At 35.3% G+C, this 26,701-nt stretch overlaps 4 protein-coding genes, 1 long non-coding RNA gene and 2 pseudogenes across 5 annotated transcripts; 4 read left to right on the top strand and 3 right to left on the bottom strand.

Moving 5' to 3' along the window:
* Positions 1–525: 525 nt before the first annotated feature.
* Positions 526–2,009, top strand: LOC120136589 (aluminum-activated malate transporter 14-like; the record flags this gene model as incomplete). The annotated part of the gene is made up of 4 exons (XM_039152572.1): positions 526–798; positions 1,114–1,226; positions 1,305–1,448; positions 1,594–2,009. Coding segments are annotated over 4 exons (860 nt in total), but the record flags the coding sequence as incomplete, so codon positions are not given.
* Positions 2,010–2,771: 762 nt separating this feature from the next.
* Positions 2,772–3,328, top strand: LOC120136599 (antifungal protein ginkbilobin-like protein). Its single transcript, XM_039152580.1, has one exon. The coding sequence runs from the start codon at positions 2,796–2,798 to the stop codon at positions 3,198–3,200; it is 405 nt and encodes a 134-aa protein (XP_039008511.1). The 5' UTR covers positions 2,772–2,795; the 3' UTR covers positions 3,201–3,328.
* A 210-nt stretch (positions 3,329–3,538) lies between these two features.
* LOC120136636 lies at positions 3,539–6,109 on the bottom strand (annotated as a pseudogene).
* A 957-nt stretch (positions 6,110–7,066) lies between these two features.
* LOC120136647 (F-box protein At2g27310-like) lies at positions 7,067–8,873 on the bottom strand. Its single transcript, XM_039152618.1, has 2 exons — positions 8,775–8,873; positions 7,067–8,226 (listed from the first exon to the last, which is right to left on the bottom strand). Exons 1-2 carry the CDS (start codon positions 8,786–8,788, stop codon positions 7,089–7,091), a joined length of 1,152 nt encoding a protein of 383 aa, XP_039008549.1. The 5' UTR covers positions 8,789–8,873; the 3' UTR covers positions 7,067–7,088.
* Positions 8,874–15,276: 6,403 nt separating this feature from the next.
* On the bottom strand, positions 15,277–17,189 carry LOC120136609 (small nuclear ribonucleoprotein SmD1b). The gene is made up of 4 exons (XM_039152587.1): positions 17,073–17,189; positions 16,881–16,957; positions 15,542–15,733; positions 15,277–15,445 (listed from the first exon to the last, which is right to left on the bottom strand). Exons 1-4 carry the CDS (start codon positions 17,084–17,086, stop codon positions 15,390–15,392), a joined length of 339 nt encoding a protein of 112 aa, XP_039008518.1. The 5' UTR covers positions 17,087–17,189; the 3' UTR covers positions 15,277–15,389.
* A 632-nt stretch (positions 17,190–17,821) lies between these two features.
* Positions 17,822–18,110, top strand: LOC120136619. The gene is made up of 2 exons (XR_005517357.1): positions 17,822–17,900; positions 17,998–18,110. It is a non-coding gene; the product is annotated as an uncharacterized LOC120136619 (long non-coding RNA).
* A 2,006-nt stretch (positions 18,111–20,116) lies between these two features.
* Positions 20,117–21,117, top strand: LOC120136624 (annotated as a pseudogene).
* Positions 21,118–26,701: the final 5,584 nt, after the last annotated feature.

Consider the following 26,701-nt stretch of genomic DNA (forward strand, 5'->3'; position numbering starts at 1 on the left):
ACTTTTTAATAGTATATAAAAATAAGGGTAAAATATGTATTTAGTCAATCAATTATTCACGTGATTCTATTTTGGTCATCAAATTATTTATTTCTTAAAATCATACTTACTTTATGTTTTAGTTTTATTTTAATTATCAACTTTTAAAAGAATTAACATAACTACTAATGTGATGTTTTTTTTTCTTCACTTTTTTCAATGATGACGCGATATTGTTATATGGTGACATGTCAATATCATCGTTAATTTTTTAACGGTGGACTATCAAAATAGAATTGAAGCAAACGTTAAATATGATTTAAAAAATTGAATTATCAAAATAGAATAACATGAATAGTTACTAATTTCATAGTTTACCCTAAAAAATAACTGCGAAAACAGAGTAGCTGCAAAACATTATAGTGACGTGTTTAATCCAATTAGATTGCAGCCTCTCCCCCGGAAATAAAAGCCCACCGAAGATGAATTTCTTGTCATGATTTTTAAACTTTTAAGTAAAGCGGGACTGATGAGATTTTGGTTCAGGTGCTGGTGCAACATACACTCGGCAAGTGCCAGCTATTAAAAGGAAATTTGATTACGGAGCAATGATATTCATTCTCACATTTAACTTGGTGGTAATATCGGGTTTACGTGCTGAGCAAGTGCTGGAATTAGCCCGTGACCGTCTCTCCGCCATCGCTATGGGCTTCGCTGTCTGCCTTTTCGTAAGTTTGCTTGTGTTTCCTATTTGGGCTGGTGATGAACTTCATGACTCGTTAGTCTCCCGATTCCAACACCTCGCTGTCTCTCTCCAAGGTATCATTATCAACTCTTGTATATTAATTTTATAAAATGTTAAGACTAGGATAAAGTTATAAAATTTTAGAAACTAAAATAAATTATCAGTCGAAGATATAAAAATTATTTAAATTATAGGAGCGTTTAGATCGATTTTCTTCAATCAATTCTGGACAGTCCCTGCCCATATACTTAAAATTTTGGGTCTGTCCATTTCAAGCTGAGCCCAAGGGTAAACCTGGTGCTGGAATAGCCGAGGACCAGATTATCTGTAGGAGCATATTTGACGAGTGTTTCAAATTTAAGTGTCTTATCATGTGTCATTTATTATAGGATTTTGTGAAGAATACACTGGAAATGTGGATGAAGATGGGAAGAAGATTAGTGCTGATTTCAGTAGTAAATGTAAATCAGTCCTGCACACCAAGATAAAGGACGAAACATTGGTATGTTTCTGTTTCTTTCATCTGAACTTCAATATTTGCATATTATAGTCTGCTCAAATTTAAGTGTATATTGAGCAGGTAAGTTTTGCGAAATGGGAACCTTGGCATGGAAAATTTGGATTCTTCTATCCTTGGGGAAAATACCTAGAAATAGGAGAAGATCTAAGAGATTTGGCTACAATCATCCTTTCACTTAAAGGCTGCCTTAGATCACCCATTCAGGTACAACATCTTCAAAAGTTTTAATCTTGTTTTAGTCTTAACTATTGATAGCACCCACCATGCATGCAACGTAATTATCCAAAATTCTTCTTAGTTTGTTCCTTTTATATTTGTTAAAATTATTTTTAAATATTGTTATCATCAGTCATCGGAAGATGATACTGTTCGCCAATCGATGAAAGAACCGTGTGAAGAAATTGTAGCAGCACTGGCACTGATGTTAAGGCAGCAGGGAGACGGTGTAAAAGAGATGAAGAAATGTGAATACGAAGATATGATATTGTCGAAATTGAAGACGGTGAGGCAAGAACTAAGCCTGCTTGCCAATCCTTCCACGGTTGGAATTAGTCATTTGGAGAAAACTGATGGATTAGGATTAGCAAGCTTCGTATGCTCCATGATGGAGATGGTGGAAAAGATGGAAGAATTGGCCAAACATGTCGACCAACTTGGACAGCTTGGTGGTTTCACATGATTGAATTATTCCAAGCAATATATCTTATTAAAATTCCAAGCTATGTACATATATGTTTGTTTTACTCTACATATGTATATACTCATTGGCTGCCTATAAACATAAATCTTGAAATGATTATTTTTTGCAATCTATAAAATTCTCCTAATCTAAGTTTGATCCCATCCGTCTAATTCATAGGACTACATCCTAGGGATAATTGACGCATGATATATCTCGACATAGATGGATCGAAGTAGAGTTGTATCTTGAAAATTTTAAATTCTTTTATACTTAAGATTACTTTTATATTTTCTATTAATAATCTAATTTTAAATTTCTAAAATTTTATAATTATGTATCCTCAAATAGAAAATCATGTGTCTATCCTTATGTCTCGATAAATTAAATCTAATGAGTTAAAAGAAATACTTGAATATCAACGATGAAAGTTTGATCATAATGCAAATTGCTAGTATAATAATAATAATAATACAAATACAAAAGGACAAAACATCAATGAATCTCCATTATTGATGTTCAGTCTGGAGAAAGAAACAATGAGATAGAAAGGAAAAAGCTTAAAACACAAAAATGATCCCTAAATTTGATAAGTTTATTCAAATTAGCCCCTAAACTTTGTTAATCAAATTGGTCCCTACCCCGAACTTAACAAGTTTAATCGGCCCTTCATTTTTTGTAGCAACTTATGAAGTTTAGTATCAATTTCAAAGGCCAAATTGATGAAACTTGTCAAGTTCAAGGACTAATTTGACTTTAAAAAGTTGAGGGACCAATATGCGTTTTAAGCCAAAAAAATTAAAAAAGGCCTATTAAAGTCCAAGGACGCCTGTTGTGTTACCAGAAAGAGGAGGAGAGACTAAAAGGTTGAGATGGATTATCTCCCAAAACTAGCCGCAGTAGGCATGATCGGCTTGCTTTTGTTATGCAGTAATGTAAGAAGTGTTCCGGATACAAGCGTCATAATTGTTCTCTGCAACTCGGGTAGCTATTCCGAGGGCGATCCATTCGCCACTAGTTTGGCCTACGTCCTCGAGGACTTGGAGGCCGTCACCCCTATGCGCAAAGGCCACGATTACTTCAACATCTCCCCGTATCCGAATGCCTTCGCCTACGGCCATGCGGCTTGTAATCAGAGCCTCACCACCTCGGATTGTGCTGCTTGTTTGAGTGCTGCTGAAATCGCCATGTTTGGAACTTGTCAAAGTCGAATAGGGTCTCGCTCGGTGCTCCATGATTGTACTATTAGGTATGAGCAATACGCATTTGATGACTAGATTAAACAACTCCACTGGAAATTAATGGACTTTATCTCTAATCATGTTTATTTTGTACGAAAGTGTTTCAAACACTCAAACTTGTCTATTTCCATCTAATCATACGTGTTTCAAGTGGATTTGTGGCTCAGCTATACATTTTTTTTAAATCTTAATCTGAGTTCTTGGAGACCATAAAAACTGAATCCACATAATATTAAGAATTCATAAAGAATTTGCTATAGTTTCATTGATCAAATGAACAAGATTTCAAAGTTTCAACTCTCTACATTCGTCAGGAATATGATTATGAACCATTTTTCGTACAACCTCAACTATCTAGAAACTTTATATACTCATCACAATGGAGTTTGAGAGCCTTGTGCCAAACTTGGTGAGCGTGACGACTCCCTCTGTTGGAAAAGAACATAGCGAAGCTCATTCCATGAATCAGGAACACCAGGCAAACACCAGTGGCTACAATCTTGACGGTTCAGAGGACCAGCTCCGATTTCCGGGCCGAAATGATACAACGTTGTATGCCCATCTTGTCTTTGATATGTCATGGAGTAACGTTCATCATCTGTATCACTTGAAACCCTTGTGGGTGTTTTGACAACACACCAGAGATCATGTCAACGAGTTTCTCGGTTTGATTAGGCAATGGACCAAAGTCCGGTAGCTTCAGATGATGACAGTGTCCTTCAGTTTTCCAGGTGCCACCTCTGTTCATGCAGCCACGGTGATTAATATACACATATATTTGCATGGTATATACATTTTGATCCAAAAGGAACACTGGAATAGATACGTATATGAAGTACAGAACACAAAAGCATGTATCAGACGGCAAATCATATATATGTAAATATACATATATATATATATATATATACACAACCATATTAAGTTCAATGCTGGTCTAATGTACCGATGATAGAGAAAAAAGCAATGGGGAAAACCTGAAATGTACAGGACCATAGGTGCGAAAGAGAACTTGTGTCTTATTCGTATCGACTTGACTAGTAACGAAGTTGACTAATGTTTGAATGGATTTCTCAAATGCAGTTGTAAGTTCCATCTCCATCTTCACCTTCACCTTCGTCCCTTCATGGAAATAACAACCACTGTGACATAACATAAATCCAACGATTAGACGATGTGTGTGATTATAGCGAGAACTAATGGCAGATTCATTAAACTAGCACCGAACTGTTAACTGTCAATGCCAAAACTATTTTAACCAAGGATGGTTAACTATGTTCCTATAATAGTCAAGAATGTAAGCAGGTACACAAACCTAGATCATAAAACATATATCAGATTGATGAGATTACTGTTTTATTGTCTTCTCATAACTCCACCAATGGCCACTGTTAAAAACCAGCACATCTGCATCTTTCCACTGCATATGACTCCAGGTCATATGATCCAGTCTTAGAGTCATCCAAACTTCTTTCGGAGACCCCTTGTTGAAGTCAAACTCAATTATTATAGGAAAATGTAGAAACAAAGAAAGGTGGCAACAACTTTTATTAGTTTTGGAAGCATGCTAATAATAAAGAAAAAAACGTGGCAATGCACTAGTATGTTTGGCAAAGATTTTTTTAATGAAAGCAATAATTGTTGCAACAAACATGAGGTGGCAAGAGGAATTAAGAAGCATCCAGAGCAAGTAATGTCGGTTTATTACATATATATATATATATATATGTGTGAGCAAAGCAAGCAGGTAGTGTGAGAAGTGATGAAAAGAGAATATACGAGTGAGAGAAAAAATTAGAGAGAAGAGAGAGAGAGCGCTTAGCAAAACTATTGGTGAGTTTGTAAACTAGCCGCAGTTAGTATTGTAATATTGAGTTATAAATTATCGTGAGTCCATCTACACTTTCAACACCCCTTTTTGGAGAACTGCCCTGCACCACTAGATATGGAGATCCGTAGTATTCGACCGTGCAGTTATAATCTTCAAACCTGAAAACCAAGGACCCTTTGTGTTTAGTAATCGGGCTCCCGTTCACCTCATAGATCAAACCCTTGTTGGGAACTGCAGTAGCAAGCATGCAGAGCATGGATTCCCATTGGTTCCTTCCAGTGGAGTCACCGATAAACGCGAGGCGCCGGTTCCGCAGCTTTTCCAGCATCATAGTTGCATTAAATCTGTCTTCAAGAAGATAATGTAAGATATAATATACAATTTCAGTCAAACAGCATTTCTCATGAACATGGTTAACAGACCAAACCATAAACAAACTGAAATGCAATTCGAATTTACTTGAAAAGACAATAACAAAGACACCAATCAAGAATAAAAGGTATGAACATTAAGGATAGATAAAAAAACAATAATCAATCATTTTCCGTACGCATGCAAAGATCAAAATTCCATTTTTTTCCTAACCATGACAGATAAACAACAGCAATGCCCCATTCCTCTTTCAAGCAAGCAGAACAGATAGAGCAGTAATTACCAAAATAAAATCTCAAATAAGTGAAAAGGATGGACCTTGGCAAATCGCAACCATTAGGCTGCCAACGCCACTTTGTGTAGTAAGTATCGGGGCGGCCATTTTCAAGACACCGGAAACCAATATCCAGAAAAGGGCAATCTTGGCTTTGATAAAGAGGGTAGTTATCATCCCAGACCCATTGACCATCATAAAAGTCACATGAATCTCCACCTTCATCTAGAAATCCCAGCCGTCCATTGCTGACGGTGCCTTATCTATTGCTGCTTTTGCTTCTGAACTTTCTGACGGTGACGATGGAGTGCCACTAAGTCCAAACAAAGGAAAGCCGAGGTTGAGGACGGCCCAGTAATCCAAGTAAAAGAAGCCCCCAATGAATAAACAAAAGACTAAAATGAAGCCAAGAACACCCAGAAAAGGATCGAGAAGGTTAAATTTATTGGAGAAATCTACCTGCATCATTTTACTTTTAAGTCCTGTGAAGTTGTATTCTATACATCTTTTATCTCATAAAGTTAAAAAAACACACACACACACACACTGATTAATTAACTACGTTTTATAAAAGCTTCCAAGAAAGAATGTGGTTTTAAAGGGTACCTTTTAGAAATGAACAAAGAAAAAAAAAGTAGGATCTTTTGATTGCTTAAGGAGAGGACTGTATTAATGTCTAGTTATATTATCTCAATTAAAAAAGAAAATAAATTATTCAAATAATAAATTAAAATTATTTATGAAAAAAATCCAAATTATTAATATATCACATAATTATACTTCCATTAAACCAAGTATTGATTTGCTTCGCGATTACAGCTAATGTATACTTATTTTCATGTGTATCGGAATGCGATTCCAGTTTAGATATACGTGCACAATGTCGCCGATAACAAGACTTACTGATAATACCAACGTATAAATTAATTGGTATATATGGCTCTATAATTATTGATTTTCACAAAACTTAAATACTATTTTCTTGTTGCAATTACTTCCTTAATTAATCAAATTAAGGAAAACATAATATTTATCTGATTTTTATTAATGACAGTAAAAATCTGTAACATTTTTTACAAAAATAAATAAACAAACGGAGCATTAAGTTCTGTGCTATGAGGACACAGAGCACGACGACTGATGCCTCTTGCTTGCTGATCCCTTCATCCACAAGGAAATGAAAAGTAGATATCAAAATCATTGAATTTGATTTTCTTTTATTGTTTACTGTTGTCGGTGAGATTTTTTTCCGATTTTAGCTGCAAGATTCTGATTGCTGTTAATTTTATATGTATTATTTTGCTTTAATTTGATTCTTTAGAATAAAATTGTTATAAGTGAGATCAGATGATCTTAAAGATGTCAACTTTTTTCTTATTAGATGAACCAAAATTGAATCTTTAAATCAAAATCCCCAGAAAAGATTCAGAATGTTCAAGCAGAGCATCTACATTTTACAATATGCATACCAAAACGTCACAAAAGCAGCAATGCCGCTCAATATACAAAGTCTATCTACCCTGCTTTCGTTCCTCATCTTCTCCTCTTTAAACTCGCTCTGCACTTTCGAGTACAGATGACACGATTCCACAACTTCGCTGTAGTTTTTGCTCCTACGGCAGCTTAGCGCTTCCTTGAGAATGAGCAAACTGTTCCGTCCGTTAACGTGTGCACCTTCCATGTCTTCCAGCTGCATGCTTAGCTCCGTCAATTTCAGAGTCGTCTCTACACCGTTGCCTTCGGTGCATACGACTCTGAACTTCATTATAAGAATGCACTCCACTACTTGACAAGGGAGGATATCTTTGGCAGGAAGAACAGACCCAAACCTTATCACGAAATCCTTGTCTGTTGGCCAATGTCTCTGTCCGCCGAGAGGGCTCCAGCTAGCAACGTTAGCGGCTTGCTTAATTTTCCTGTTCACAACGATCCAACTAAGGCGGAGGCCATCTCGGAGTTCCTTCCAAAGCTTTCCGTCTTTCCTTTCCTTTTCCATGGAGTTAATTGGCGGCAGACCATCGGGAACCGAGAGGGTAACCTCGCCTTCGCTATCATCGTCTCTGGCTTCATAATTAAGAAGATCAATCCGGAACGGACAATTGTGAAACCAACTATTGGATCCATTTGCATTCGGAATGCCCCACAGTACTTTTGAGCAGATTGTTTTATCTTTATACCTGATATCCACAACTGAAACAAAATTTAAGGGGGAAATACTTTCAAGTCCGACGGTGTCGCCGTAATATTCTGCTTCAGTCCATTCTTCGGGGTACTCGAGATGGCCATTCCACTGGTACTCTGTTACTTCCTTGTTAACAATAAGCGGAAAACAATCTGCATAGAATTTTCTAAATCCACCATTCGACAAAATCAAACTTTTAACATCTTCTCTGTTGGTTGAAGGCCACATCGAAGAACACACATTTTCCCATAGTCTCTCCTCTCTAGAGATCGAACAAAATGTCGAGCACGAACATGCTGCGGAGGCCAAACTTGGACCATCGAGGCGCCTCAATATGTCGTAGAAAACATCAGTGCTCAACGATGCCATGCTCTCAATGGTTGCTGTTGACAAAGCTCTAAATCTACAGAGAACCACATAAAATGGGATCGTTCATAATTACTCAACTCGATGAGTCTAATAACACCAGCCAATTCAGAGCTCAATGTGAAATCCCTAAATGAGTATGTAATAATCATGGTTATAATTCTTTTGATTTGAGAATCATATCTGATTGAAATTTGAGCCCATTAAACGCAAGTATTCTGGTTAATGCAAGAAAACCCTAACAGTCACCAAAATTACAGAAATTCCTTATAACAAGTCCAATAAGAAAGCTTCACAGAAATAAAAATCCCCCAGATCAACTACACGCATAACTGTATACCTTACCATATTATTCAAAAGATACTTAAAGAAATGGTTTTCACCAGTTAAAGACCCAGATTCCAAAACTCACTTCCAGATTACCATAACAGATCAATTGAAAAATTATTAGCAGAAACACCAAAAATTCAACCATAAAACACTCGAAATCTAACCTTTTTTTAGGGCAGTTTCGGTACCTCATAGTTTTATACCAAAACCAAAAATGCAACCAAAAAAAAACACCAACAAGTAGGAAGATGTTACCTTAAATTGGGCATGCAAATGTATGAAACATGATGACGAAACAAAGCTTAAAACGGAAACAAGACGAGGCTGTTGTTTGATTGCTGCTGGTTCTGAAATAGTGGGAATTTCTCCAAGTCCAACGGGAGGGAAAGAAGGGATGGTAAAGAGAAAATCTCACATGGGGGATTCGATTATAGGTTTTGAGGTCAAAATGTTAACAGAAAACGAAAAACCCCGGTTTCTGAGGTCACTTTCGGTTGGTCTCTTTGACAGATTTCTTGGGTACCGTGTTTTGTCTGTATCTTACCACTTCGGTCGTATTCTAAGATATTTTTCGCCTCCTCGTATGTTTTGTCCGGATCTTACGGTACTGTTGTTTCAGTTCATTCTCATATCTTAGTTTAGATCCTTAGGATCTTTTTGTTAAGACATGTGAAACGCAAAATCACTGTTATAAATAAAAATAAGAATTTTGATAAAATAACTATTTAAAGGGCATTTAATGAATTGGATCTTACGGTTCATTCTCATATCCTTAGGATCTTACGGTACTGTTGTTTCAGTTCATTCTCATATCTTAGTTTAGATCCTTAGGATCTTTTTGTTAAGACATGTGAAACGCAAAACCACTGTAATAAATAAAAATAAGAATTTTGATAAAATAACTATTTAAAGGGCATTTAATGAATTGGATCTTACGGTACTTGAAATGTATCTCACCGGACCAACTACCACAATTTCTAAACTATTAAATATGTGACCTAAACTTTACAATCATATAATGAATTGGATTATTTTTCTTCTTAAAATTAAATGTCAAAAGATAAAATTATGCCGATCCTTTCAACGCTAATAGTGTGGGTTAGTTGTAACGTACACCATGAATGAACAAAGGAGAGCTTTCTAGAACATGAGGTGGGGGATGATGTTTGAGATTTGGAAGTCTCGGAGTTATTACTTAAAAGAAACCACAAAAATTATTTTTTTGGAGTAATACCCCAAACCAGATTTGTAAGAGAATATCCTCTAATCTGTATATGTAGGACTATCTCATGTCCTAAGAAAAAAAAAAGTAAAGATCTTGCATTATACGAGATACGAGTTTCCTCCATGCAATTTAATATTTCAATTAATGACCTCACATTACACAGAACGCGAGATTTTTGAGATATTAAAACGTTTCGATAAATTTATAGCATGTGGTATTTAAATACCTCGCGTTTATAACGCGAGGTATGTAGTTTTCCAGCTCAAATCGCAAGTGCTTATAGGCATGTTCGAGGGATATTTTTGGGTATTTAATCTCAAAATTTTCGTAATTTATAAGATTAGAGACGTAGTATTGAAATTTATCTTTCATCTTAGGCCAATATCGAGACATACGAGATATTGTAAGAAGGTTAAAAGTCGCATTGAAAATTATTCCAAAACTTTTTTTGTGTCTGTAGAAAATTCTAAAATAGTTTGATAGGCATATTCGCGGGTTTTTTTTGGGTAGTTATTCTAAAAAATTTTGTAATTTATAAGATTAAAGGCGTAGTATTGTAACTTATATTTCAATTCATGGTAATATCGACACATACGAGACATTGTAAGCGGGTAAAAATCACGTTCAAAATGGTTCCAAAGCTTGGTTTTCTACATGAAGAAGAAGCTAACATGGCTTGATAGACATGTTCGGGGAGGGTAAAAATCATATAGTTGAAGAATAACTTAAACAAATTAATAATTAAAACTTAATTAATAATGTAAAGAAATTTTAACATTATATTCGATTCAATGATATATTTAAAACATAAAAATATCTTTGTTTAAAAAATTAATCGATACGAGGACGTGATCGATTAGACATTTGTTCTTTGTTTGTTCGAGATTCCTACAAATACTGTATAGCTTCGGTTTTTCGATTCTTTCTTGATGTTCGACCAACTTCTTGTCACAGTAAATCCTCGGTGATCATGGAAGCCCCTTTTTCGCGTCATAGTACAAAATCTGATCGTATAGTAGGTTCATCGCCAACTTCATCCGGATCCTTTTCATTTTCAGTGGGAGAACGCCTGAAACATGGATATGAATGTGCTCTGGAATTTACAAATTATGACATCGCGTTTTGTAACCAGCAAGGTTATTTCTGACACGTTGAATTTTATTTGAATTAGAAGTCACGATTTTTCAACGTACCTTGCGTCCTGTGTAATGCGAGTTCCTTTTTGACACGTTGGATATTATTCGATTTAAAGCGTCGCGTCTTTTCAACGGACCTCACATCCTGCCAAACGCGAGTTCCATTGATTCCTTGCTTCGGAACGTGTGTGATAACTGTTATAGATAAGGGCCCACTTAGAAGGTTCCCTAAACATGTTTAAAAAATTATAAAGAAATCATGTATTAATATTGTGGAATTATTTCCAAGAGAATTATTATAAAAAATTATTGTGCATGTGACGTCTAATTCAATCGTCAATTTCGTCAACACGAAGTTGAGTTGTAAGACTCTTCATGAGGTTGTGGATTAGAATTACATTTTTCAAAACGTTTCAATGAATAATTACGCTATCATGTCGTGGAATCAAGCCGGTAAAATTTTTCACGAAAGATGCATTGATGCTAATAATCATTAAGTTTTATATAGAGACGATATGTATAATTATTTTAGTGGAAGAAATTCGGAGTTTGATCTACATTGTTCGAATAAAGTAGTCGTTCAAGGTCTTGATCTCTCGAATTTTGAAAAAATAAATTTAGAAGTTATTCGTACGGAGATGAATCCATTTTTATGGCTAATGTCGTGGCAGCATCACAACATTGTCTTCCCAAAACAAATTGAAGCTTGTAATTGTCCTATCAACTGTTTGCATAATTCATACCACCAAGTTTGGAAAATAGATTGTACTTGTTATGATTCTTGTTTTTGGAACCATGAAACAATATTTTTTGTAACATTTTACATAGATATTAAATTTTAGTTTTAATAAGTATTGTCTATTTATAACGATATAGTTTTTCCTGTTATTTTATTATATATTATACAATAAAAATATAATGATTAAATTAAATTCGAAAAGAATCAAGGACCTCGTGTTTCACAAATAACGAGGTCCGTCCAAAAGACACGATACTTGAAATTTCTTGGGACATTTCAATATTTTGGGAACCTCGTGTTTTGTATAACGCGATGTCATTAATTGAAATATTAAATTACATTCTCTGAAAAGTATATCCACGTTGGAGGAAACTCACGTCCCGCATAACACGAGCCCTTTACTCGCTTTTCTTAGGACACGAGGTAGGGGTGTGCATATTAAATTGTAACTGTTAACCGTAAACGTTAACCTATATAACCATCACATTTTATAGGTTAATTAACCGAATTGTTAAGATTAAACGATTTCGGTTAACCTAACTGTTAAAATTAATGGTTAATGGTTAACCGATGGTTAACCGTTATTAAATCATAAATATATATATATATTAGACGATAAAATAACATGTCTTGAATGATTTAAAATTCCCTCGTTGAACCACCCGAAACCATATTGCATCATCATCGACTAGTCATTAAAAATGAATAAAAGATGGGTATTGATTAATCTTGTTTTGTAAGTTTGGTTATAAGACAGTATCATTGGTATTTTGAACATTGCTCATAGCTGGACCTAACGACTACTAGGAGTATAAATGAATCATTGATCAGTGAGCACAAAGATAACTTTATCGGGTTGGCTACTACCAAAACAGACGACGGTTGGAGAAATGAAACAGAAATGGATGCAAATACGTGGGTGATTTTGCATCCATGGCTTCCAAAAATGAAACTTGCTATTCCCCACAACAATATGAAACAAGGTGAGCTGGTAATGACCAACACCTTGGTGAGGTATAACAGGTAAAGGGATCTTTTAAGTAAAATTCTTGATTTAAGTATTATGAATTAAGTAACTATACTCTTAATATAATTAGGATTTATACTCAATAAAGGACGCATGATTTTTTTAGGGAAAACAAATTTATAAATTTGGAGGAGAGATAATCTTATAAAAATTTAAGAGACGAAAGTATTTTTTAATAGAAAATATATGAAATATATAAAGATTTGAAATTGTTGAGGGGAACCACCGTTTCCACCCACCCCGCTTAGGTCTATTCATGTCCAGAGCAATTACTAAATCATTGAGGTCTTTGCCTAGAAATGATGATTGTATTTGGATGAGGAAAAGTTTTAAATACGATGGAATAAAACTGGATTCAAATAAAAAAATATTTTTTTTAGTTTTTCGAGTTATTTAACTTAATTAAAACTTTGATTTCAATTTCAAGCTTGAGCAAGTTAAAAAATTTGAGTTATTTGAGTTGACATGTCGTATTTTACAACTTGAGCTTAACTTAAAAAAAATTCGAGTTTATATATTAATTTTACTATAATTATTTATAGTATTATGAAAAGGATTTGTTCTAATTTTTTGACTTTCTCTAACCATATGAGATATATGTATATTATATGCTTTTCACATTTTAATGTTATTTAATATATCAAATACAATCTAAAATTATAAAATATATTCATAATATTTTATTTTAAAGAAAGTATTTTGTGGGTAAAATATTGATAAGAATATAAAGGAGTCAAGGAATTGATGGGAAGAAAGAATTTGCAAACAATTGTAGTCAAAAGATTAAATTGATTAAAATGCAAAGTTAAGGGACTAAATAAAAAAGAAAGCATATTTTTAGTAAAAGGTAAGAATTGAAGTTACATAGGTATTCTATTGTAGTATATCAGCATGTGGTTCAAATTTGGTAGAAAACTGACTTAAAATAAATGATGAATTAAAGAAATGAGGAAATTATAAAAATTAAGTTACTAAATTTAAAAAAATAGAAAATTTGTTATCAAAAAGAGGAATTGAAAGTATATATGTATGTATTCTACTATGGTTTAAGAGCATGTGGTTCAAATTTGGTAAAATGAACTTAAAATGAAGGAGGAATTGAAAGAATAATGAAATCAGAGACAAAATCGTAAAACTATTAAAATACTTAGTCAAAATTTTAGTTTTTCGAGTAACTCGAAATTTCAAAATTTCAACTCGACTCAAACTCGGAAACTGAATTGATAATTCGAGTTGACTTGAATAACTCAAAATAAAAAAATTTGATTTTTCGAGTCGAGTTGAGTTTTACTCACCCCTTTTAAGTCTAGTTTGAATTTGAAAATTTCAAATAACTGAAAACCAATACGTGTTTTGATTTTTAGCTAAATAATTCGAAGGATGTCAGTTTACTAAGACCAATAAAAACCACTCTCGAGCATGTAATGTGAAATCTTCATTATTGATTTACATAAACGAACATTGCCCTAAAGTTTGAGAAATCATGATATAGGGTTTTGAAAATTATGTTAATTTACTTCGAGAATTATCAATAGTCACCCCTAAGCATAACGCGGAAGATACACTATTAATTCCTTAATAAATGAACATTGTCTTATTATTTTAAAATCAAGATACAATCAAACAACTATTTAAAGACCTAATTATTAGGCGAGTTAATTAAAGGCAATCCCTAACTTAAAGTGTCAAATTATGAAAATTAAAAAACCTAGAAGACTAAACATAAAAAAGAAGGCTCTAATATTAACCCTGATTTATTTTAACCAATTTTTGAGTCGAATAATCAAAATGGTCCCTCGGGCATGTTAATGTGAGAGCCAAATCAAATTATTCCCTAAATTAAAGGACTTGAGTGAAATTAAACTTAAAGTGGAGGCTCTAATATTAGTCTTAATTTATTTTAACCTATTACTGAGTCGAATAATCAAAATGGTCCCTCGTGCAGGTTAATGCGAGAACCAAATCAAATTATTCCTTAAATTAAAGTACTAAGTATAAGAAATCTAAATCTATGGGCTAAATTTCAAGTTTAAGGCTCTAATTATGAACTAAATTGAAGAGAAATAAATCTAAAGGATATATCCTAAAATCTAATTAATTAAAGAAAAAAATTAATCTCAAAAGGAAAATATTTCATAAACAATTGAAAATAAATAAATAAATGCATTTAAACACATAAATAATTTTAAAATGCCAAAAATAAACTATAAAAATTTAATAATAAAAAATAAAAAAAGTAATTAATAATTTACAAGTAACACAGTGAATTATTACTAAATTAATATTCGGGATAATTAATAAAATACTTAATTCAGGGACTAAATTGAAACCTATACAATTAGTTTACACGGTTTAGACAAAAAGAAAGATAAACCACTTACCAGAAGCTCAAGTTTATAGTTTTGATTTCATAATTGCATTTTTGGGCATTTTTTAAATATTGATGGTTTGAATATGGAGATTACTATATTTTAATTGAATTATCAACGTTAATCTAAAAGGACAGTACTGTGTTAGCACTTGGATCATATAATAATCCAAGGCCGCTGAAGCCTCATCCGATGCTGAGAATCACAGGATTCATGATTAAGGCATTCAACCCAGGCTAATAAAGCAATCACACACAACAGTAAAATACCAATGCAATCCCTTTAAAATCCGTAACATCGCCCACAAATTCTCACTACAACAAAGCTGTCTACACATCCAGCTGTCACAAAAATTTGAAAACAGAGCAACATATTTAACGGCCTCGACCACGGCCACGGCCACGACCCCGACCGCGTCCCAAAGGCTTGCCTGAATTTGGAAATACAATATAAAGATAAACAGTACAAGAAAACATGTTTATACAGGGACACTGAGTAAAATGAAACCAGAAAGAAATGACAATACCAGCTGTTGGCTTCTTAGGCTTCACCCTTGGTGTCTCTTCAACCAGCAATGTCTCAAGATTTAAGCTGTCTGGCAGGATATAATAGCGAATATTGTTACCCCTCACACTAAGGTGATCCAAACTCACTGGATTTTTCCCCTTCAGTGTAAGTTTCACTGTTTTCAAATGAGTGTTCATACTGACATCCACGCCTAAAACAAACACAGCAAAACCAATGGGTCAAGAAAAATTACATGCTAAAATGTGTATGTATAATCAGGAAACCACTATGATTATTGGTCTTTGATCCCTAATATTCACGTCAAAACTCAAAACCAATGTCCAATAAAAGAACCATACAGAGAACATTTTTATAATAAAAGAAAGAATGAGACATGGCAGTACATCTGTGAGCAAGAAGACCAGCAATGTAGGAGACTAAATCTATTATAGAGAGACCAAAAGAAAGAAGAAAAAAACTATTACTAGCTACAGTGAAATGTGCTGTATAAAAGGGGATCTTGACTTCAAGCAAAAGAGACACATGTCTATGTGCTTTTGTATCATAGTAAATGGTCTTAGAAATTACTTTTTTCATCCGTTAGATATCATCACAGTATTTATTCATCTATAGAAATCATCATATAGCTTAAAGTGTCCTAAGCAATGATCAGTTATGTCAAAGAAAACCATTGCATCCAGAAGTAGAATGGGTTCAAAGTTTGTGTCATAACATTGAACAGTAACTAAAGTGTTCTGTTGACATAAAAGAAAAAATATATATTCCTAATATGATATGTACCAAAAGACATGGTTTAGAATGCATTTGTTTCAGGAAAGCAAGAATTAGACACTGCCATGTGGTACCAATAGACATGGTTTAGATAGACAAGAAGAATTCGCTGGTGTCACTTGACTCTTCAAGCCTAAGAGTAGAAAATAAGCACAAAGAAAATATACAGATTCCTAAATGAAACTACACAAAGTCATCTGAAGAAAAATTGTGCATATGCCATATAGTAATCAGCTAACTGCATAAAGAAAATCTGCGGTTGGCTGACCCAATTTAATCCATTATGAGTAACCAATTCATGATAATACATCACATAGGAAAATTGATCAATAAGCTGAGTAGTCGACAGCATACTGAATGCAAAACCAGTTCATCTTAAAAGGTATACCTAATGAATATCTAATAGCCCACGTGAACAGCTACATCTATTCAGTTTTATATAGTGATACAACCAAAATGCTAGCGGCTGAATACACGCTTCAGGTGGGAACTATGATTATAATTGAGTAAAGAGCATTAAACCCTAACGAAGCGAAAAAGAGAGACAAGAACGAAAATAGAGGAACCTGTGATGGTGCCGTGAACGACGGTGCCGTTCTTGAGCTCAATCGACACCGTTTCATTGTTCAACTTCATCAAAAACCTGCATATTGTTTTTCAGAAGTTGTTTTACTTTTTTACACGTAATAGTTAAACACAGAGAGAAGACAAATTTCTCCAATCAAGAGTTGCGATTAAAGAGAGAAATGGAAACTGGCCTGACGAGCTTCATGTTGAGAAGAGAGAACAGAACCAGAACTTGAAACCTAAATCAAAGGAAGCGGGAAAGAGTTAGAGAAGCGGACTCTGTTTGCTGCTTCTACCAGGTCTCCAAGTCGGAGGTGATTTAGGGCTCGGGGCACTTCTCAAATGTCGTTCGACTGTTTTACTTCATTTGAAACGACGCCGTATCCGGGACTTCTTATAGGCTTGGGTCATTCGTTTACTTGGGTGACGGCCCAACACTCTCATCATCGACAAATTCATACTAAAAACATTATCCGGAGTGACATGCATAATTAAATAATACGAAAAAGGTAAAGGCTTAATGTTAAAATTAGGCCTCAATATTTTTCAAAATAATTATTTTGATTTATATCTCTTTTAGTATTTTGATTCTTAATATTTTATTTTAGGGAAAAAAACCTCTAATATTTGGTTGAATAGTCACTTTCACTCTTATTTTTTTTATAGTATTTTGGCCTCATCATTTCATTTTAAAGTAAAAATCCTCTATTTTGAAACATTAACCGTTTGCTAACTAACGATTTTAATTCATTGTGGGGGTCTTTTTGCCCAAAATAAAATATTGAGGTTAAAATAGTTAAGAAAATCTTCTTCTTTATTTTGTTATGGAATCAGCTAGATCAAAGGGTAGAAAATTACAAACTTTTCCTTTAAATACACCCTCTTCTGATGCAACCAGTAGGAAAAATTTTCCTTTCTAAGTTGATCATTTGATTACAGGTCTGGAACTAGTTTACGTGCATGTCCATAGAGACAACAAGCCTGCTCATGAACTGTACGAAAAGATCGATTTCGAGGTAGTATCATTAATTCCACTCGATTTTACTCTCTGATTTCGTTTTGTGCTATTCGGGCTTCAACATGAGGCTGATATATGCATTTTGCATTCATTATCAGCTTGAAATGGCAAACTCTCAATTGTTAAAGCAGCAGATGTACTAGCTTTGTTTTAAGACATAAAATTCCTGTTGAAAAAGAAATCCAAGATTTCTTTTCTTCTCTTTTTGAATAAAAGAAAGAAACCCTTTACATATAGCTTTGTAATCCTGTGAGGTTTCTGAATGATTGAAAATGGGAAAAATATTAGGATTCAGTCTCCCAAGAATGTAATCCCCTGACATTACTGTTCAGGGAGTTTATGCGAGCTTGTTTCCAAATTGAAAATTGTAAATACCATGGATTTCTTTCATGCTTATTCTTTTATGTTAAAAGTACCATGGCTTCCACTACCACTAAACCTGAATAAATATGTTTATGTTTTCATCCCTTGTACGATCCTTCTCTTCTTTCTTCTAGTTTGTTAATTGCCAGTACCCATGGTAGTTGTGGCTTCCACCACCACCAAACTGATAAGAACAACCTCATTTGTGTTGTTAAAGAAGAAGGTGTGAATTTTATGGATTTGACTGAAGAAGAAGAAGAAAACTTCCTTTGAGGTGAACAATGGATTGAAAATAATTCATGTTCGAAGGGATGTAACGTGCCACATCAGATAAATCTAACTGGAGGTAACATTAGAAAGCTTATTGAAAACAAACTAAAAGTTTGGTGACTATATGCAATTTTTAAAAGTTGAGTAACCAAAGTGCAAGTGCTCTAAAAATTTGGTGATTATTTATGTAGTTTACCCTTCAGATATGCCAAAGGCAAAGTCTATAACCAAAAGCCTCGACAAAATATGACCCAAAGATGAACACATATTTTTTCTATTAATTATCAATTTCATGGTATGCTCCTAAACTATGACTTAAACTTTGAATTAGCCTCTAAACCATAAAACGATTTATAGAGTCTCCAAAATATTAATATTTGTAGAATATCAATTATATCATTCTAAATATTTAATATTAAAATTTAGCTTAAATGTGATATAGAGTATATGTAAAACACATGAATCAAAATCTTAACATGTTTACGTAATGCATGAACGATATATATGCTATATCTAACGTGTTAGAAAAATAAAAATATTAATTTATTTTGAGAAGAATAATTTATTTTTTAAACAAGAGATGTTCAAGTTATTTGCAGTATAGATACACATCTTTAAAAAATCCAACATAGTTATCCATTTTAATTAATTTTCAAGTAGAAATGATTGAAATAGAAAATGTCACACCTCGTTGACTTAGTAAGGCAACAATGTTGTTGGGGAGATTCTTCACGATAACCATACACTTGCCATATTTGAATCCCAACCCTCCATCCTCAAAAAACTTTGATACCTTTCTGTTGGCTCAAAAACAAAAGCAGTATAAGTGTAATAATTACCAGATGATTACTTTGACATCGGATGAATGGAGAGGAACGTCAATCTGATGACAAAGCACATGATTCGATTTTGACAGCCGGTAAACAACCGGAGCATCAGCCGTGCAGGAAAAAAAAAGTCACCTCACTTTGATATGAGGGAATCATGTGTTATCCAAGGGAAAGCTCCATTTCCAATAGAGTACAGCTACAATCCAGCGGCAGTAACATTCCCTTGTCACTGTAAGAATCCATTAAACTTCTGTTCTTTTACTTTTCTTTTTAATCTTTTTGCAGCAAACTATAGTCAACTTTAAGGTTGTGAGTACTCTTCCTCTTTGACTTTATGGATGTAATCGGTAATCTTCATAGATTTTAATTTTTTGGTGTGACTTTTCTGGTCTTATCTTCTGTAATCTGCAGCAGCAGGACAGGAAAACCTACTTTAGATCATATCTTTTTTCCAGCAATTTGCTAGTAATATATATAGCCATCTAGAGAAATACCATATCACCTAATCAGAAAGGCCCATTTCGCCATTTCTTAAAGTACTACACTGCCTTTCCATGCTATTGGAGGGTCCAATTCATTTCTATTATAATATAAGTATAAAGGTAGGATAAACAAATGCAATTGAATTTGCAGAAGGAATATCATAAAACTACTTTTTTTCTTGGACTGCAAGTTGATCCCTTTGGCACTTGCCCATTCCCTATATAAATTACTTTGCTCCTCCTTGTGGTCATTCGTGTAGTTCTCTGAACTTACTAATTCCTTGGAATTAGTGCACACAATTCTCTCATCTTCTTTTGTTTGTTGACAAGTTACGATCATGGTATTTTCGGTATCTATGTGTAAGACAACAATGTCTCTACTAGACATACCTTCCGGAGTGATCAAATCCAACTTCTTTGGGCCAAGGCGAGAGAAAGAGAAGGTTGTGATCCTCCTAGGAGCGACCGGAACCGGCAAGTCCGGGCTTTCAGTTGACCTCGCAACCCGATTTCCAGCCGAAATTATTAATTCCGATAAGATACACGTACATGCCGGACTTGACATAGCAACCAACAAAATCCCCGAGGAAGAAAGGTGTGGAATTCCGCACCATTTTTTAGGTGTAATGCATCCGAACGCGGATTTTACAGCGACAGATTTCGTCGACATGGCTTCAGATGCCATGACATCAATTTTGTCCCGCAGCCAGGTTCCGATGATAGCCGGGGGGCTCAAATTCGTACATCGAGGCCTTAGTCGACGACGAAGATTTCCTGTTCCGATCGAAATACGAATGTTGCGTCCTATGCGTAGACATAGCAATGCCGGTGCTCGATCGATATGTATCCGAACGAGTGGATAAGATGGTTGAAATGGGAATGCTTGATGAAGTTAGGAATTTCTTCGATGCCGATGCGAACTACACAGTGGGGATTAGGAAAGCCATTGGCATCCTAGAATTCGACCCCTACTTCAGAGCCGACCCGTTTTTGAACAAGCGGGAACGCAATAAATTGCTGCAAGAAGCAATACAAGAGATAAAAAAACACCACCTGCAAATTAGCTCGTCGACAATTGGAAAAGATCCACCGCAAGAGGAAGAAGAAGAATTGGAAGATACACACAGTGGACGCCACCGAAGTATTCCTCCGGCAGGGCAAACAAGCCGACGAGGCGTGGGAAAAGCTCGTAGCCGGTCCTAGTACGGAGTTAGTGGCCGAATTTCTATATAATTTCAGATCGGAGACACTGGTAAATAATCCAAGCATTAGAGTGCCTTCACTCCCTATGATGCTGCAAAATCACATCTGACCCAGGATTACTAGCAAATCGACACATTTTTCAACGTTGTTTTAAAAATAATGGAGATATGTTACTTAATGGAACTCACTTTTTGGGAAAAACAACAAAAAAAGCTTAAAATTCATAAACCCCCCACCCTCTTCCATTTCATTTTTCCGAGAAAGTGGCAGAAGTAGAAATGAAGTGATGCAACTGTTTTTTCGGATTTTAGGGGAGAACAAAGTCTGTGTGTGCAAACAATCAACAAGTTGGTCCATTGTACACAAGTACTTAGATTCCACCAATATCTATAGTTAGATATCACACAAGCATAAACAGAGTAAATTTATTTAGAAAGGGATAGTGGACCCAATGAAGAGCTAAAAAAAAACAAAGAAATGTCACTTCCTTTTACCTTAAATTTAAGGGTAACTGTACAACTAACCATTTAATTATGAGAAAATCGCCTCAGTGACCAAAAATGCCTTATAATATACGATTTTAACCAATTTTTTCCGGATTTACCAAAATGACCAATAAAATCGCAATGCGATCGCTAATTCGCAACGCGATTTCCATTATCGCAAATTCGCGTTGCATTTCGCTTTGCGATAGTTGGAAATCGCGTTATGATGGTATACAATGTCGTTGTGATTTTCCCAATTCGCAATGCGAATAAGTAAATCGCAACGCGAATTGGGAAAATCGTAATGCGATACTTACTATCGCAATGCAATACTTACTATCGCAATGCGATAATACAAAATCGCAACGAGATACTGACTTTCGCAACGCGATTCTGACTTTCGCAACGCGATTTACATAGCGCCATTCGTATTAACGCGTATTTTTTTTTTTCAAATTCCAAACACGAATTTTTTCTTAATAAATCGGAAACTAAACCGTCCACAGTAATCGCAACTCATAACCTCAAACCCAAAATCACAACACTCAGTCCCATCTCCATCTCTCACTCTCTACGGCGAAATCCGTCCCCCATCTCCGAAGATTTCCGTCCCCATCGCCGGCGAAATCCCTCACAACCATTCACAGTAAAAAATCCCTCACAATCATTCAGAAATGGAAAATCAACCTCCGAGGGTTAGTTTTTTTTATTTTTATTTTGAAATTTTTGCATTATTTTAGGTTTTTCATATTGAGATTGATGATAAGTTTACTGGTAATTTCAATAATAGATTAACCATTTCACTTAGATTTCTTAATAAATTCATTCGATTGCTGCCAATACTGCTAAACTGTTTAGCCTGTGAAGTTAGTATTTGTCTTTGTTTTGTCTTTTGGTTGAAGTAATGCAGAAGAAGAATAGTTTCGAGAATAAAAATCGCAACGCGGAAATAGCTATCGCAACGAGAGAATCGCAACGCGAAATAAAAAACGCAACGCGAAACAAAAATCGCATTGCGATTTTCATTTCGCGTTGCGATTTTTATTTCGCATTGCGATTCTCTGGTCGCGATAGTCATTTCGCATTGCGATTCTCTCGTTGCGATAGTCATTTCCGCGTTGCGATTCTCATTATCTCGTTGCGATTTTCATTTCAACCAAAAGACAAAACAGTGTTGCAAATTTTAGTTTCAAGAATAAACTACTATTTATGTTTATTGTTTTTGGTATATCTTGACAGTGTAGTTTTTGGTATATCTAACTTGGTATGTTTATTGTTTTTTTGTAGAAATTTTTTTCGGCTTCATTGACATTAAGGAATAAAGTTAGCCTAGCCACTACAATTGCTTCGAAGCTTTCACCTGCACAAAGAAAATTGTTTGAAGAAACCTTCTTCGGGCCATGGCTGAGAGTACAGCATCCGGGTGGAGATGCTAGTTTGACCCATTTGTGGCTTCAGACCATGACTAGCGATCTACCCGACAGTATACAACGTGGTGAGGAAGAGATATGGTTTCATTTTCCACCGGCGTATACTTGTTTTGGGCGGAAGGAGTTCTGCTTAATAACTGGTCTACGATTCGGACACGATGATGTAGGCCGGTACACTCGTCATATCACCCGCCCATCATGGTTATCCAGGGTTTTTCCTAATGAGTCAATAGAGAAGCCGAACTTACACGTCGACGACATGAAGAAATTGTTTAATAAGAAAGATGGTTTTACTCGGATGAATGACGTCGATGTTGTCCGAGTATGCCTTCTACTACTTTTGTATGCCGACTTTTTAGGCAGAGAGGCCAGACAACCTATTCCTCAGGAGCTAATATTATTGGTAGAGGACCTAAATGCATGGAATCTGTTTCCGTGGGGTTCGTATATATGGAAAGCTACCTGGACTAAGTTGTCGTCTGCCTTTGATGACCGCAAAAGTTTGCGGGGCGATGGGTCGAAATACACTTTGTCAGGCTTTGTTTGGGCCTTCAAGGTAAGAATTTCTATATAATGTTTTCAAAATTATAATTAATTATTTAACAATTACTAATGTTTTTTATTATATTGTTTGTAGATTTGGATATTCGAGGCCTTTCCCGCCATGAAGACATATGCAATAAAAACTTCAAATGATATTCCCAGGGCTATTTCCTGGAAGAGGAAACGTCTGTTGGATTGGGAAGACTTAATACCATATGCGACAATAAATAATGTAAGTTAACACAAATACTATCATATATAAACAAGTTATTAATAGTAGACGTTTAACTTTGTTTGAGTTTTTATATTTTTAGGAGGCCAACATTCCATTAATGAGACTGACACCCACGGAGGCTGAGCTTGCCACTGATTGGTGGCAAGCTAGTCAGCATTTTCTTGATGGCACGAATGATGAGCAGCCTCCACTTCCTCCACTTCGAGAGCCATCACCTCACCCAGAGCCATCACCTGATCGACCCGACTATACACCTTTACAACGAGAGCCATCACCTATCCCGTCACATCATCGAGCCTCTTCTCCACTATCACCTCATGATAGGCGACCGGCAAAGATGCCACGACTTCTATCTCCCTATTCTCCACCTCCACGGGATGAGTCAAGGGAGTTACGTGATGAGGTCAATGCCTTGCGTGAGGAGATCGGTACTCTACTCGATAACGATGGTGCATGGAGTGTGGAGGTGTCTACTTTAAGTGGTGAGGTTGCCGCTCTACGTGAGATGGTAGTATCGTTGCAGAATGAGGTTCATACTCTACGCAACGAGGTAAGTTTAAGATTTTCCATATTTAACTTGATGATAAATTTACTCGTAATTTCACTTAAATTAACCATTTCACTTAGATTGCTTAGTAAATTTATTCGGTTGCTGCCAAAACTGCTAAACTTTTTACTTTAACACTGTGAAGTTAGTATTTGTCTTTATTTTGTCTTTTGGTTGAAAGTTTGAAATATATTTATCTTTGTTTTCACTGCTTAAATATCATGTCTGTTTATTTACTGATATTTGTATTTAATTATTTAGCGGACCGATAAGGTGGATGCTTTACGTCGGGTTTTTCTTGCACGACAGAGTTCACGCATCAGACGGCGTGCACGTGCTATTAAGTCTTCGTATACCCCAATAGTGCGAAGACACCGCAAGAAGAAGCCCGACTCGCCTGTCATCCCTCAAGAGTCCACTCCTATCATTGAAGAGGCCCCTATCATTCCTCGAGAGTCCCCTCCCACCGTTCAAGAGGCCACTGTCATCGTTGAAGAGGTCCCTCCCACCATTCAAGAGCCCGATTCACATGGCGTCATATGTAGGATTCTTGAGAAACCCTCTGACGTGCCGGACATGATGGATTCAAGTTGGCTCTCGTATGAGTTACCGGCCAGTACCATACCGGTATCTGAAGAGGAGAGAAAACAACTACCGGACACAATTCTGGATAACACCCTTTGGGCTAAGACCGCAGTTGATTTTTATCTACAAGAGCGAAGCCAGGGGTGTTTCATTGACATATGCAAGCTCAATGATGATATCTATTTGTTGCTTGATCGGTCTTGGTGGGGCGTATTATTAGGGGTCGAAGACAATGGCTATTTCGATGGAGGGGTAATTCTTATATTTTTCTTATATTTTAATTTGATTATTTTTTTGTAAATTTATGTAAGTTACTAATATATGTCTTTTTTTGTAAAACAGCATATCGATGCGTGGGTGTCACGTCTTCTAATAATTAGGAAACTTAAGGAAAATAAAAGAAATACACGATATACAATTATGCCGACGTCTTTTAACGCCGTTCACTTGAAGAATCAACGAGATGAATCATTTGCGTTGGGCAATGGACAAGCTAAACTTTATCCTGCATGGTGGGAGGTCGATAAGGTTAGTGTTTATTTTAGATTGAGTTTAAAGGTATTCATAAATAAGTGCGCAAATGAATGAATTATTACTTATGATTGCAGGTGTTTATCCCTGTTTTGGAACGTAACCATTGGCTTCTCGTCGAGCTTCAGATCCCATCCCTTAAGGCAATAGTATATGACAGCATGATAAATTACATATCATTGGCTGATTTAAGAGATATTATTAAGGGATGGAGCTCTTATTTGGCTAAATTCTTGGATGCGATAAATTATTGGACTCGTTCTGGAAACAAGAAGCCAAAGAAGCTCAATATTACAGTTAGCAGAGACGAGACCGCACCACAACAAACGAACAGGAAGTATAAAGTATCTACCTCCCACCGATATAGATAGAGCTGCAGTAGGCTTGTGGGTTCGACATTATATGGCTAGATCGATATATACGAGACGCTGCCTACCTGCATCCGCGTTATAAAAATGTCCATAAACAATTGGTATGTTTATAGGCTTGTGGTTTGAAAATGTTTGGTTAAGTACCTAGAATTCAATAATTTGCTGTTTGTAGGTTTTAGATGTGTAGAAAGTGTTGTTTGAGCAAATGTTTGGTTTATGCAGGTTAATCTCAGAAGTGAGCTGCGTGAAAATGATGTATGGCTGCAAAAGTTGATTCAATAGTAGAAGTGTTATTTTCTCTAATAATTATTTCTTATTTTTTGATTGTTTAATTGATTTGTAAAAGGTGATTTGTTTAATCGATGTTAACATAATTCTTATTTGTGCTTGTTTAATTGATTGAAATGTAATGGTTGATTTTGTTGATTTCAACCTGCATTATGTTGAAGGCAAAAAGTACTATCGCAATGCGAAATGAAAATCGCAACGAGAGAAACGCAACGCGAAAATGAAAATCGCAACGAGAGAATCGCAACGCGAAATTAAATTCACGTTGCGATTTTCATTTCGCATTGCGATTCCCTCGTTGCGATTTTCATTTCGCATTGCGAAATTAGCGTTGCGATTTTCATTTCGCATTGCAATTCTCTCGTTGCGATTTTCATTTTGCATTGCGATAGTAATTTCCGCGTTGCGATAGACATTAAGATGATTGCCTATTAAGTGATAACAACTGAACAGATCATAGCAATTTTCAAACTCAAGTTACTAATACATGCCTAACTGAAAATGTTAAAAGTTCACACATAAAATCTACATAATACAATGTTTGCATTTAAAAATCACCTAAGTTAACAGTCCCAAAAGGTGAAGCCAGTTGTGATTGGGATTTTAAAGATGATTGCGATTTTGATTGCCTTTTTCTTG

Source organism: Hibiscus syriacus, unplaced genomic scaffold (assembly GCF_006381635.1).
Source record: "Hibiscus syriacus cultivar Baekdansim isolate YM2019G1 unplaced genomic scaffold, ASM638163v2 tig00001849_pilon, whole genome shotgun sequence".
Lineage (NCBI taxonomy): Eukaryota > Viridiplantae > Streptophyta > Magnoliopsida > Malvales > Malvaceae > Hibiscus > Hibiscus syriacus.